General features: G+C 42.4%; 1 protein-coding gene across 2 annotated transcripts in view; it reads left to right on the plus strand.

The window, feature by feature from the left end:
* baiap2b (BAR/IMD domain containing adaptor protein 2b) overlaps positions 1-13710 on the plus strand; it is a 71003-nt gene that overhangs the window by 20838 nt on the left and 36455 nt on the right. The window contains exon 3 of one of the 2 annotated variants that reach the window (XM_084341683.1): positions 4292-4378. The exons of the other annotated variant lie outside the window; for it this stretch is intronic. Coding sequence (XP_084197809.1) covers positions 4292-4378 — 87 coding nt within the window. The remainder of the gene's footprint in view (positions 1-4291; positions 4379-13710) is intronic. 2 annotated transcript variants of the gene reach the window in all.

Consider the following 13710-nt stretch of genomic DNA (forward strand, 5'->3'; position numbering starts at 1 on the left):
ACAAGCCAATGGGAAGTGGAACAGGAGCAGTTGTGAGAATAACGGTGCCCCCCCACGGGGCAGAGGAAACGAGAGCAGACCGAGCTGGTATCCAGGACAAGACGGGGTAAAAAATAAAAATGAGAAAAATAGGAGATGGGAGAAAAGATAAAGATACATATCCAGAAACACAAGAAGAAATATGTGTCAGAAATAGAACTAGAAAAGATTGTCCAGCAGCTTATCAGTGTTTCACGGGCTTTGATTGGTTCTTGCAGTCAGCATTGATTTAGATATTTCATACTTCCAGATGAGGCTGGAAACGCTTTTAGTTCGGCCATGTACATGTCGTCAGATAAGACAAGCCTCCAAGCATGTTGAGCTCATTTATTGATAAGAAAAACCTCCTTTCCACTCCGCTCTTTCATGTCACTCTGCAGGGAGAAGGTTATCGGGATCGTATCATACTTTATTTCTTCAGTGATGGTGCAGCCGTGCTTGGTATGCTGTGTGCACAGTGTTGAGCAGGGCTCTCCTTCTTGTGCCTGGAGGGGAAATGCAGGGAAGACTCTGTAGCCCACAAGACCAATAAAGGAGGCCTCACTCCGGTCTGATAGATAAGGCTAAAAATAGCCCTGCGACTCCCTGAGTGGGGATTACACTTCATCAATGCCAGGCAGCGGCACAGCGGTAGGGTTTAGAGTAGAGCAGTGCAGAGCAGGGCTGGGCACCCAGCGAGCATCTATTGTCACAGGAAAAATACCAGTGCAGCCTCTGGATTTTTAAGTGGACTGGGGGCGGCTGGTTTACATCTCCGGGGACTGTGAAAACTTGCACGATGCAGGGAGGAAGCTGACTTGATCTGTTTTGCTTGTTTGAGTCTTAAGTGTTCGGGTTTGATTGGACTGGATGTGGGTGGTGTGGTTTTGGATGTGTGGTGCTTAGCCAGAATTAAGTTTTTATTAAATTTTTTTTACTGCATATCATTGCAGCACTGTAGCTGGCAGGAGCTGTGAGGCTGGAAAATATTGTTGGTTTGCAGCGCCAAGAAAACATCTCACCTGGGCTACGTGTGTGAGAGTCGCCCAATAAGCACTGATTTGGTAGTTTAAAGGTCAGGAAACATCCAGTATAGGTTAGTTAGCTTCATTTTATTTCAAACAGGGGAACAAATTATGCATTATTTTAAGATAATCTAGCAACTATTTCTTTAACTAGTCTAAAACAAGCAATTTAAAAGACTTAAACTCAAGGAAGTTATCATTAAAAGTCCAAAATAAAAACATGAAGATATTAAATTGATTATGCTAAATTGTCCATTTGGGAAGCTGGAACCAGGACAAAATCAGTTTAATTATAAAAAATAAGGTTTTTGTCTCACAGGTTATACTTCTAGTGCATGGCAGCTCAATCCTGAGTGCCGTGACGTGACACATCAGCTCATCCCACCAGAGAACTTGAACAAAAGCGAGTTTAATGTCTAATGTTTGAATAACCTCACATTTCTTGGTAATCCTGTGCATTAGCGTGAAATCCTCCTCTGCCATGCCTATAAGAAGTCCGTCTGCAGCCGCACCCGAGTGGTTGAAACTGTTGTGAATCTTAACTGTGCTCTCCTGTCACTGCAACATCACGATTGGCTGATATGGGGCCGGATATGAGTTACACAGCCACCGTCTCTGGCCTTACAGACTTTTCAATTCCAAAATGCATTAAGTGGCTCGTCTCACAGCAGTTTACAACACAAGTGAGCATTCACCCATTCGCACAGTCATACACTGGTGGTGGGCTTCAACATGTAGACTGCATAGGCAGTGAATCCAAACACTGACCGTCTGATTAGTGGACGACCGCTTTACCTACTGAGCCGCAGCTGCCTACCTGGTATTCCCAGGCAGTCTCCTTAACTTCTGAGACTGGAGGAGATCGGGCGTGTTCGGTGTGATATGGCTGTAAGACACGGAAATGTACTATCTGATGTTTAGTTTAATTTAAACCCAGATGTCTTGATGTCTTTTGACCTGCAAATCATCAAATCAGTGCATATTGGAAGGTGATGAGGGAGGTGATGTAATTGATGTTGTTGAAGACTTGATTTAGTGGGAATGAAGATGGAGTACGTATCACACACCAGTCCCAGCTGATTTAGATTTCTTTCTTGTTTGTGTTTCATTTACACTGATACTCTCCGCTCTCTATTGGCTTTATATCACTGTTCTGATCCTCTCGACAGGCAGACCCTACTTCTTCCTCCTTTCCTCACATACCTTTCTCACTCTCTGACACTTTTCAGCTGACAGACAAGCAAAGCATCCCCCCAAGCTAAACCTGCCTCACCTGGCCCGCTCTCCTCCCAGCTGGGATTTCTCCAGACATCGATTAAATTAGTTGTGCTCATCCAGCCGCCTTAGCCTCACCTCCATCCCCTTGCTCTCTCACACTCTTATATCCCACCAAGGCTTAACTCAAGCGAGGCTCAGGAGAGGCCAGAAAAGGGTCCTGGCTTGTCACTACGTCGAAGCTTACTGGGGAAGTTTGCACCGCTGTGTAGAGATTTACTGGCTTTTATCTCAGTTCATGGTTTTGATAAAGAAGTGAAAGCAGGCCAGTTTCAGAAGTCGTCTCAAAATGTTCCCATTGAAGGAATGAAAGAGTTAAACATGTTTAGTGATTGAGCGACCAAACGCCGTCTTTGTTTTTTTTCAGAACAATAACTCGCATAGCAGCAGGCTTTTCAGTGTCTCTGTGGGCCCACGTCACGAAAACAACTACAACTAGAATAGACTTACATTGTTTTCCATGTGGAGATATAAATACATTGTCATTTCCCCCTCTCTTGGGGATTCTGCATGAGCGTCCTCTGACAGTTCAAAGCACCAACACCCATCAAACATGACGGCCCTTTAATAAAGCTCAGCCCTCATCCATATGTATCTCCCGACTGGACATGTGTCCTCTGTCATCATGGCTGTCAGTCCCTGTGTGGCTAACCACCGACCTGCTTTAATTCACCGTCACTGCTGCTTGAGGCCATCTTGTCCCCGTTGTTAAGGCCTGAGTCACCGTTAGGACTCAGCCAGCATCCTTGGCTCGTGTGATGATGAACCGCTGAGGATAACAGCTGACATACAGTATTAGAGCTGCAGAGTGCTTTGACATCATTGCAATGGAAGTCGGAGTTGTTAAGATGGTTTGTTAAGCATTTTAAAGATTCAGTTCATCCAAATTACAAAACATTTTTCTGCTTATCTAGCCGCGTAGATACTGAAATGGGATTTTTTATTGTCTCAGGTATCAGAAATTAAACTCAATTCACCTCAAGGTTTATCGCTATGGTTGGGGTTTGATTTGACTGTGGGCAGCACAGTAGGTTTAGCTGTTGTTCATAATATCAAAATCTCGATATGATCTATATGAAAATATGCTGGGAGATTTGAACCACTGAAACTGATGTGACTTAGTCGGACAGATATTACAGGTATTACACTAAGAAGAGTCGTTATTTGGTCAACTCATAATTGCAAAGTGGATCGATATATTGTCCCAGAAATAAATGTGTCAAACGATGTAACTGTAATTTTAGGGCCATTTTATGCCACTGATGTAATGATAATATTATAGCAAAATGATGCACAAACTTTGTAACAGCAATACACTGAGTTCTTAATATTCAGACAAATATTTGATAAGTAAAATGTGAAATGATAGGTGAAAGACCTACCTACTTATTTTGGCTAAAATTTTGGTAAATCTATACACAAATAAACGCAATAGTGAGGTGAGCAAAAATGATCGAGCTCATGTCCGTATAACAATAAGTCGATGAGAGAGGATGTGTATGGAGTTATCTTGACGGGCCTCTGGATTTCTCACCACCCTGAAGTTTGATCCAAAATGAAACCAAAACCAAATCATTGTTATTGCGTAAGTTTCAGAGATGATTAGAAACCGTTTTAATGGCTAGATACCACTATGGGCAAGTAAGAAAAATGATTTCTCTGTAATTTGTGCTTATTAATCATTCGACAAGGTTTACTCCAAAGTAGTTTGTGCTGACAACAGAGTTTCTGTTTTGTAACTGGTTGTGCTTGAGATTAGTCTCTATAGCTTTATCTCTGTTTCCTGTAGTTGCCTCCATAGAGCTTTTTCTTTTCCTGCCTGGTCTCCATTTCCGCCTGTCGCTCTTTATTTCCCATGCCCAACCTTACCTCTCTGGGGGGCGGGGGCTGTAGGGGAGGGTTGCAGAGCTGAAGAAGACATCTATTTCAACTCCGCACCCTTGATCTGATGCCCAATGCTTCCATGTTTCCAGGTGTCACATATGCTGCAAAGGGCTACTTCGACGCTCTGGTGCGGATGGGCGAGATGGCCAGCGAAAGTCAAGGCTCTAAGGATCTTGGTGAGTCCTTGTAGTGGCTGTAGCGCCCCTGGTGGGGTGGAGGGGGGATGCACAAGCAGATGGTGAATGGGATGGCTCGTGTTGTAGAGCAGAAGCAGCTGATGACCAACGTGAAACTGGACATACACACACACACACGGCCATTTTTCCAGTACATCAGTGCTTAAACAGTGTTTAATCCTAAAAACAGAGCGTTAGACTTTGTCTTACTGCAATTTGGAGATGATTTGATGCATTATTACTCCCAAGTCATTTAATCAAATGCATTTAATTTGGGAAGAATTAATTCTATACATGTGTCACAGCATGCCCATTTGGTTAATCTCTTGTTTCCCTCACATTCAGGAAAGATAAAGGCTCTCCAGTTGCTTTTATATAGCACCGCTGTGAGCAAATAATCAACTCACAAATTTGTCTGGCATTTAATATTCACAAAAGCACACATGGCGAGATGGATTGGCTCCCTGTTCACAATAAGCCTTCAATATATTTACTGTGTTAATGAAAAATCTTCCTGTTCGACTGCTGCTTCCAGCAGGATGTGCAACAATTTTCCCAGCTCGCTCAGCCCTCACTCAACGTGTTGGATCAGCTCTGGTTCTGCTCATCATAGACTTACTTTTAGTCATAATTTGCATAGGCGAGCATTGAAGGCCCATTTCTAGTGGATGCACAGGTAGGAAAATCTACAGTATATGTAGTAGGACAGGCCCGAATATAATCACTGCACTCTGTGCAAAGTTGTGTCATAGTTGTAGACCTGGTCACATGCCGGGGAGTGTGACGAGTCTGCGTTAGCCCTGCATCACTGCATCCTCTTCGTTCCTCTACCCTGATGTGACTTAAGATAGCAGGCGTGGACTGAAAAAGTGTAGGAGAGGGAGGGTGGAGGGTAAAGCAGGGATGCGCCAGGGAGAGTGTGGAGGATATAAAAGCAGCGTTCATTATTCATGTGGAGGCCTTTTTTTGGTGCTTCCTCGCACTTCTTCTGGAGCTTCATCATTTCATTTTTCCTCCTTGTGTCCTCTTTGAGTAAATACCCAGCTGAGCTTGAGTGCCCACTCTAATTTTAAATAGTGAAAAGCTCATTATATTCAGCTTCAAGGCTTTAATTTGTACACTGGTCCCATTTGAACCGCTTTAAGAATGAACACTTACTAAAAATGACCTTAGAGTGTAAGTAAAGACCTTTTGAAAAATCAAGATCATTTACATAAATATGTTGTTGTTTTTTTTGGAAAAGTTACATTTCTGCTTTTTATGGCATCCAACAAAATGAACTGTGTGTTCATGATTACACTTTACCTGTGTGGTAAAGCACAGTGTGTACATCTAATAATGTAGTGTGTATTTTCACAGTCAGTGTGCTTACAAAAAAATTTGACTTTGTGCAACATCTTGAAAATCCCATCATCCATCTGTACATCCCCATTTCCATCAGCTTGGTTGCTTTGCTGTTGTGCCTTTCATGTTTTTGTCCGACATGACTGTGCTTTTTGTCGTCTTTTGTCTGCATGCATGTTGGGGTTTCCTGTTTTTGTGTCCCTTTTCGATTTCTTCTCCTGGCAGCCTAACCATGACTCAGCAGCCCCTTTTGCTCTGCAGAACCTCCCTCTGCCTCCAGTCAAATGACAGACTAGGCTGAGCAGAATGGATTGATGCCGTCTCCACGTATCAGCAGGGCTCAGAGCAGCTGAGGTCTGTGCAGACTGAAGGGGGAATTGCTCTGACGACACTTATTGCTTTGTGGATGCTTAAGCATATTGCATTACTCATGTTGAGCCTCATGGCTTCAGTAAATTATCTGAGAAAATGCAAAGAGAGTGAAAAATGTAGTTTGAGGAGGATTATTAAATTTTAACTTCAGGTTGACTATAATGTCAGCCTGTAGGACTGTAATCAGTCATGTACATAAAAGCTCTGCCACATTAATCCATGGATGGAGTACTGGTTTATGGGGAGGGTCATGTGATAGTGAGGAGCTCCAGCACATTGAAAAATAACTCAGGAATGACTTCTGAAGCCATTCTCTTGTAGGAAAGCCATTATTTCCCAATTTCTACAAAATGTTTACAAGATATGTTTCCTATCCTTCTTTTGATAATAATTTTGATATTAATAATATGAACATATTCCAACTAAATACACATAGAAAAGCACTGGATTGTAAAAACACATTAGTTGGTAGGGAGGGCACTCCAGATGATTTAAACTATTTTCCTCATCAGGTAGATTCGTTGACTACGTTGACATGCACACTATATCCCACTACTTTGTAAAGTACAAACAGCATATTCTGTTTGGATATTTCAAATTATTTTGAATGTAGCATTTTCTGTAAAAATGCCTGTGAACAATCTGAGACGATACCATATGCCCATTTTACACAGTCAGCTAAGAAGAAGAAGCTGTCACCCCTTTCTTTTCTGCTTCAGGCCATCTGTGCGTTGCCTAGCCGTCAGTTAGACTGAGGTAGAGAAAGAGAAACGCATCATCATTTAAGTTTTTAGGAAAGTTTCTACTTTTTATGAAAGATGTGGATATCAACGGGTTTATGTGCAAATGTCCCAGCGCTGACCTTTTCAAGAAGGTGTGTAAAGCCATTAAAGAGGGAGGCTGTTTGTTTACGTCCGCGGCTGCATAGTGGAATGTCCATTTTCATTAGCTAGTAAACAGCTTGGTAGGGATATTGTCTTTTTCAGAATAAGGGCAAACCATGAAATGTTATGTGCATATAAATGTAGTCACTGATGTTATAAAGTAACCAGCCTCCTGTAACCTGTTGCTGCATTATGACGAGAGGTGGCAGTTCGTTAAAAGTCAGGATTTCTGTCTATTTTGCTCTTGAAGAGGTCAGAGGAAACGTTGAATGCTGTTGTTTTGACATACAGTAAAGTGAAAAAGTTCTCAAGCCCTGCTAGCTTATTAATTAGTAGATAAGAAGGATTGTGCAGTTGGTTGTGTGTGTGCACACAATGTGTGTTTGTGTGTGTGCTGAACATTTGCTCAGCTGGCACGTGTCTCTAACTGTGACCAGAGCTAAGACCACAGAGCCACAGATAAGGGTGTGTGTGTGTGCGTGTGTGTGTGTGCGTGTTTGTGTGTTTGTCAGGGATAATCACTCACCCAGGGCTTTACCTCGCACTTCATAATTGATGAGGACTGAAGGCAGACTTGTAAAATCGGCCAACTCGTAATTGTGTATTTAATTGGGTTTTTGTTGAGGGGGGAAATGTCCGGGCGCGACGGTGCTGAATTAACAGGGACCGGACTTTAAACTGCTTGAACCCTCTGAGGTGACGGGGCCTTTCTGCCAGAATTCACTCCGACTGTACTCGCTGAAACAATGTAATTAATCAGAGTATTAGGATGAACAGCAGCTAATGGCATTAGCACATGAACAGAGGATGTGGAACTGCACGTGACAGGGTGAAATTAACAGAGGGCTTAGATTTGGGTTTGAGAAATGGAGCTTGATGGAGAAAATGAAGAACATCATGTCGGGTGGAGAAGCACTCAAATGTTTTAACATCACTTCTTTTCTGCTTGAAGGAAAGTTTAAAAACTGTCCTGAAAAAACAAGCAATTAATTCTGTTGTAATTGTTTTAGCATGAAGGTTTAATACATTATAGATTACTTTAGGTGGAGCCATGAATTTAATTTTGAAGGCTGGGATTAATTATGCTGAGTATTAATTTTGGGCTGTGTATTAATTTGCACTGAAGTAGATCGATGCTCTTCCATGTGACGGAGTCAGGAGATTATAGCTGCGTGCTTCCTGCCCTGCAGTAACATAGTGAACATAGCTGCAGAGGTACGTAAGGCAGCTGTTGAGTGAAACGTACAAACAGGTAGATCAACCTGCTGTTGCCTCCCGGGTTAATAATGGGTCTGATGATCGACGTGGTTTAGTTTTGGGTCTGACATATTTTTGCTTCGCACTGAATCCTGTTTCAGATTCTTATGATTATTATTTGAGTATAAAAATAAAGATAAAATATGCAGAAATCTAACCCAGCTTACTTGTCAGCAAATTTTAGGTTGTTAAAGATATACATTGTATTTGTCATAGATTATGGGATACATTGTATTTCCTTCTTGGTTAAGTCCAATAATTAAAGATAATTGTTACCACTGAGGCTTGTTGAGGGGGCTGAAGCTAACAGGGATTGCTTGAAAATGGTCCTTGATCGAAAGCTTGCATCAATAAATAAATATTGCAGTTTGGAGGGTGCAGACTCTTGTTCAAAAGGAAAAGACTATTTTGTATCTTGTTGAATGTTTACTGGTTTACACTTGTTTCACTTTAGGTTGATGTCCTAGGCGAATACAAGTTTGTTAAAGCATGGATAGTTGTGGGTAGAGCTGCACATCAATATTTTCATCGTCCATTAATCGGTTAGTTGTTTAGTCTATAAAATGTCCATCATTGTTTCCCAAAGCCCAAGACGTCCTTAATGTCGTGTTTTATCCACTACAGCTGAAGATATTCAGCTTCCTGTCTTTAGAGGAGGAAAGAAACCAGGATATTTTCACATTTAAGAAGCCGGAGTCGGAGAATTACTTGAACTGATTAATCCATTATTAAAATAGCTGGTGATTAATTCAATACTTGACAACTTAGCGATTCATTGACTAATCGTTGCAGCTGTAGTTGATGTATAGGTGAAAGCTCAATGGTTCCTAACTTCACCCCAATCTAAATGCATGTTTTTATTCGATAATTAATATCTGGTCCCCAAGACCAAACCCTAATGGTTTAACCCCAGATGCCAGTTGCCTGAATGCAAAGGAAGTTATCACATGCAGACGTTCCTGACTGCCCTCTGGAAAAGCCTCTCGGTGAGTGATTATAGCCTTTAAATTTCCCTGGGACACTCCGGTGATTTGGTGTGTCACTTTAGAAACAGCAGCAGCAGCGGGGGAACAGTTTAATGGTAGATTTCAGCTGCCTTCACACAAGCACACACACATACTCACATATACACATACTATACTGTACAAGTACACAAGGGTAACACCCTCACATGCCAGAGCAGGCGGTGCTCAAACTGAGTAATTAGGACAAAGGGAACGACATTACATGATAATTATCCACTTTTGTAGCTCAAAATAAACTGACTCACATCTCCTCATGGGGACACTTGTTTGTAGAGAGAGGTGTTGTTTATCACAGGAAGAGGAAATGATGCGTTTCTCTGTTTCATTCAGTTATTCTTAATTTACATGATGCTGTCAGAGTTTGAACAACTGCTCTGCCGCATGACTCTCCCTGTATGGAGAGATGAGATACTCCACGACTGCAGTGTGGAGTGATCATCCCACTCATCCTCTCCTCTTTCACTATATAGCGCTCTCTGTGTCTGCGAACGCCCCCGCATTGATGTGGGAGCTCAGGCAGCCCTGGGAGAACACGCCGACTCTGCACACGTTTCTAAAAATAGATGAAACGAAACGCCTCGACCGCGAGCCGCTTCGAAGGAGGAGGAGAGACGGGAGTACGATGCTCGATCCGCTGCCCAAAAATGGTTTGTCGGTGATGTCACTACGTTGAGAGCACCGTCGTCTTTCTTCCGTATACTAAATATGGACATGATTGTGTGAAAAAACATAGGAAGCTCCTGCAGTTCCGGTTCTCCTCTCTGACCATATAAGGACTCTTCCATTCAGATGCAGATCTGGGCAGAGGTGGTTCTCACTCAGGTCTGCACTCTGGCACTCAACCTTAAAGAAGCTCTGGCACAGAGGAAAACATCGATTTTGGCTTTGCTTTATGTAATTTGTGGGTGTTATGGATTTCAAATCAGTAGATCATAGACCTGAGGCTGCATCATATACTATGTGTGTGTATATAGACTGTATATCTCCATCTGTGACATCCTGTGTCCTCAGGCCCTCCAGCTGTTGCTTTTCATTCATACCTCTTAGGAGGAAATTTATATCTAAGGCTGCACAATTAAATGAAAAATGAGTGCAATATCCAAAACTCTTTTTGATAAAGGTAAAATGTGTGACTAAAGAGCATTATAATGAAGTACTGTAGAGCTGCAGAGAACCTGACCTACAAATCTTGTTCTCCAGATGAAAGAAAACACGTTCGTTTGGTAAAGACCCCGACAAATGTCACATCGACATTGTTTCAATGTCATGTTTTTCAGTGAAAATGACAAATTATCATTCCCACTAATCGTGAATCATATGGAAATCAAAATACCTGTCAAAAATAATTGCAGTATGCCTTTTTTCTCGATATTGTGCAGCCTTATTTATAATGTAGAAGGAAGTAGAGTGTCCTGGACCCAATGGGAATTATAATGATAAAAAAAATGGATAAGAAAAATGCAAATCTAAAGGTATAAATCAAATTGTCAAAACAAATCAATCTAATTTCAGCTGATCTTTAACTAATTTTCTTGTTAATATTTCTGTTACTTATCTGATCTTTACCCATCAATCAAAGTCAACAATCAAACGAAATACTCATAAAATCCTGTATTTTTTATTTATTAAAAGACAAACATTGTGAGATCTAAACATTCCTGATGGACTTTCAGCACAACTACAGCTTCATCCCAGCTAAGTATTTCCTGCTAGGTGTGATCATGAGCTAATTAACATAGTTTATCCACATATTTTATCCTCCACTTTTGGCTATAATTAAATGTTCCTTCCATCCCTCTCCTCATCGGATTCTCATCATTCTCTTCATACGTTCCCATCGCCGAGGGCTGCGCACGCTTTAGCATAACATCCATCTCATTAAAACAATTTAAGGTTAATTCACATGGCCAAATTTGAGGTCTGGGAAACAATTACCCTCTGGTTAATTAATTCATGAAGAACACGATTCAAAAGAGTGTATTGGCCTTCAAGGCATATTCCTCCACTTCATCAGACGTGCTGTTATAGCAGGCCTTCACAAATGGGAACAAGGCTCAGATACAAGCGGTGATATCGCAGACTAAATTAGGCAGCAGCAGGGGAGGAAGTAATTCTGCTGGGTCAAAAATACAAAATTTCATTCCTGCGGTTCAATATTCATCAGCGGGTTTTGCTGTATAATTTTCTTCCCATTTGTCTTTCAAGTAATTATACTTTGTCTGTTTGAAATCACCACTCATGCTGCACATTTGAAAGGCGACGGCAGAAATGTGAACACTTGCTCCTGGAAGCTGAGGTAAACAAAACAGAAGATGAAAGCAATAATAAAGACTCATATACAAGGACAGAGAAGCGACGTCCTCAGCGACAGGCTGTTTTTATTGCTGAGTCACCGAGCATCTCTTCAAAAATTCTACCTCAATATTCGCTTTTTGTTTTCCCTCCACCTGTGTCTCACTTGAAACCTCACGCGGCTGTGTTTGAGGAAAAACTGGTGACCTCGCCGTGACCCTCGTTTTTCTGAGCCAGCACAGGCTGAATTTCCCCCGAGCTTCAACCCCAATCTGAATTCAGCCAGCGTTCACTCTGCATAGAGGAGAAACTGCAGCGAGAGCACTCTTTCAAAACATTTTCCTTTTACCCCCGCCTTGTCATCTCGCCATCTCTCAGTGTAATAGTCCTCCCACTCCCACGCACATTATCCTACAGGGGATGGTTTTCTTGCTGCTGTCCAACTAGGAGAAGACTGATTGTTGCATTTTGAATCATCAGTTGATGACAAGTCTGTAAATAAAGTCCAACCTGAGGGATAATACCAGAGTTAATAGAGTTACATAACGGTGAGTGATTGGTGATGTGCTGTCACACTACGGGATGATTGAGCCTTTTTAAGTGGAGACTTTATTTTCATCTTCATGTTCAAGTTTCATCTCAAGACAAGACGGATGGATGGAAAACTTTAAATGAGTTATGTGAGTGTTTATCTTTGGGAGCAGAGGCAAAATGACGAAGGGCACCTTTTTCCTGTGCAGTGTTAGGATTTGTTTTTGCCCTGAAGGCTGCAGTAATGAGGTTACTGCTGGCACTTTTGGATCAATCAGAGGGGCAGTTGAGCCAATCTGACGGGCAATTGGGTAATCTTGAAGTGCAGTTGTGCCTACAGCATGGACCCAAGAGGGGCAAGTGGTCTAACCAGAGGGGTACAGCGATAAACTACAGGGGCTGTTGCTCCAAGCAAGTGGCATTTTGACCAGCCAGAGGGGCCCTTGGGCCAACAGCAGGTGCCTGAAGTACAAGAGAGGTAGTTGAGCCACACAAGGGGCTACTAGAGCCACCAAGAGGGGCAGTTTGGCAACAGTTGGGCCACCCAGAGATGTTATTTGGCCAATAGGGATGTAAGCTGTTGGCAGTTGGGCAGACAGCAGGGCCTCAGATGCTAATGGGGCACTAGGGCTGAAATAGAGGGACAGGTGTGCTGACCAGAAGGGTATATGTCCCATCGGCAAACAGAGTTAGACATTAGGGCATAATTGAAACAGTACTGCAAGGCCACAGGCACATCACACTGAAGATGGAGGCTTTTTGGCTCACCTCTCCTGCCGTGAACATTAGTTTCGGGCCTTTTTACCTCCACTTGTCATTTATTTTAATTTCTATCTGGGGTCAACTCACTATTTAATTACCAAAACCCAAGTGACCAATCTCAAATGGGAAACGTAGCTGTCCTTCGTCCGTCTGCACGTCATCAGAACAGCTCCACTGTACCAATTTAGCTTTCCTTTACTGTCGCTGCCCCTTTAGAAAGTCCTTGTCCTCGAGTCACCTCAGAAAGTGAGGGAGGATGCAGAGAAAGAGAGAAAGAAACGAGAGACATATAACGAAGGGAGACACACCGAAGAAAGAGGAAGGCGAGACAGAGAGCGATGTGTTCCCGGCTCATTAGCAGCCTCCAGGCGGTTCTGGTCAAATCAGAACCTTGCTGTCTGTGGAGCACATCGGCACGAGTACCTGCACTTTGATCACCCCCGGCCGCCATTCATTAATACATCCCACACCACCTGTCTTTGCTTTTCTTCTGCCTTTGTTTCATGTCTCTGTCTTGAGTGTCACATTCATCAGAGCTTTCAAAACAAGCTGTCTTGTCGACAGTAAGCCGCATGTCTTTTTGACTGCCAGCTAAGTTACAGAAAGAGATCAGGGAGGGATGGTGTGGTGTTTGATTAAGCAAATCAATGTAATAGGGTGTTAATGTGGCTTTAATAACGTGTTAGGCTCTATAAAATGTCCTTGAGGCGTCGCATTGTCCTTGATGTGGGGATTCAGCCAAATGGTGACTTAATGATGCTGATAATAATGTGAAGTACACGCTCTGATCTGAGGCACTGCAGCATTAAATATGCTGCCAAACATCCAGACCACACACACACACACACACACACACACACACACA

This window comes from Pagrus pagrus, assembly GCF_965226575.1.
Source record: "Pagrus pagrus genome assembly, chromosome: 21".
Lineage (NCBI taxonomy): Eukaryota > Metazoa > Chordata > Actinopteri > Spariformes > Sparidae > Pagrus > Pagrus pagrus.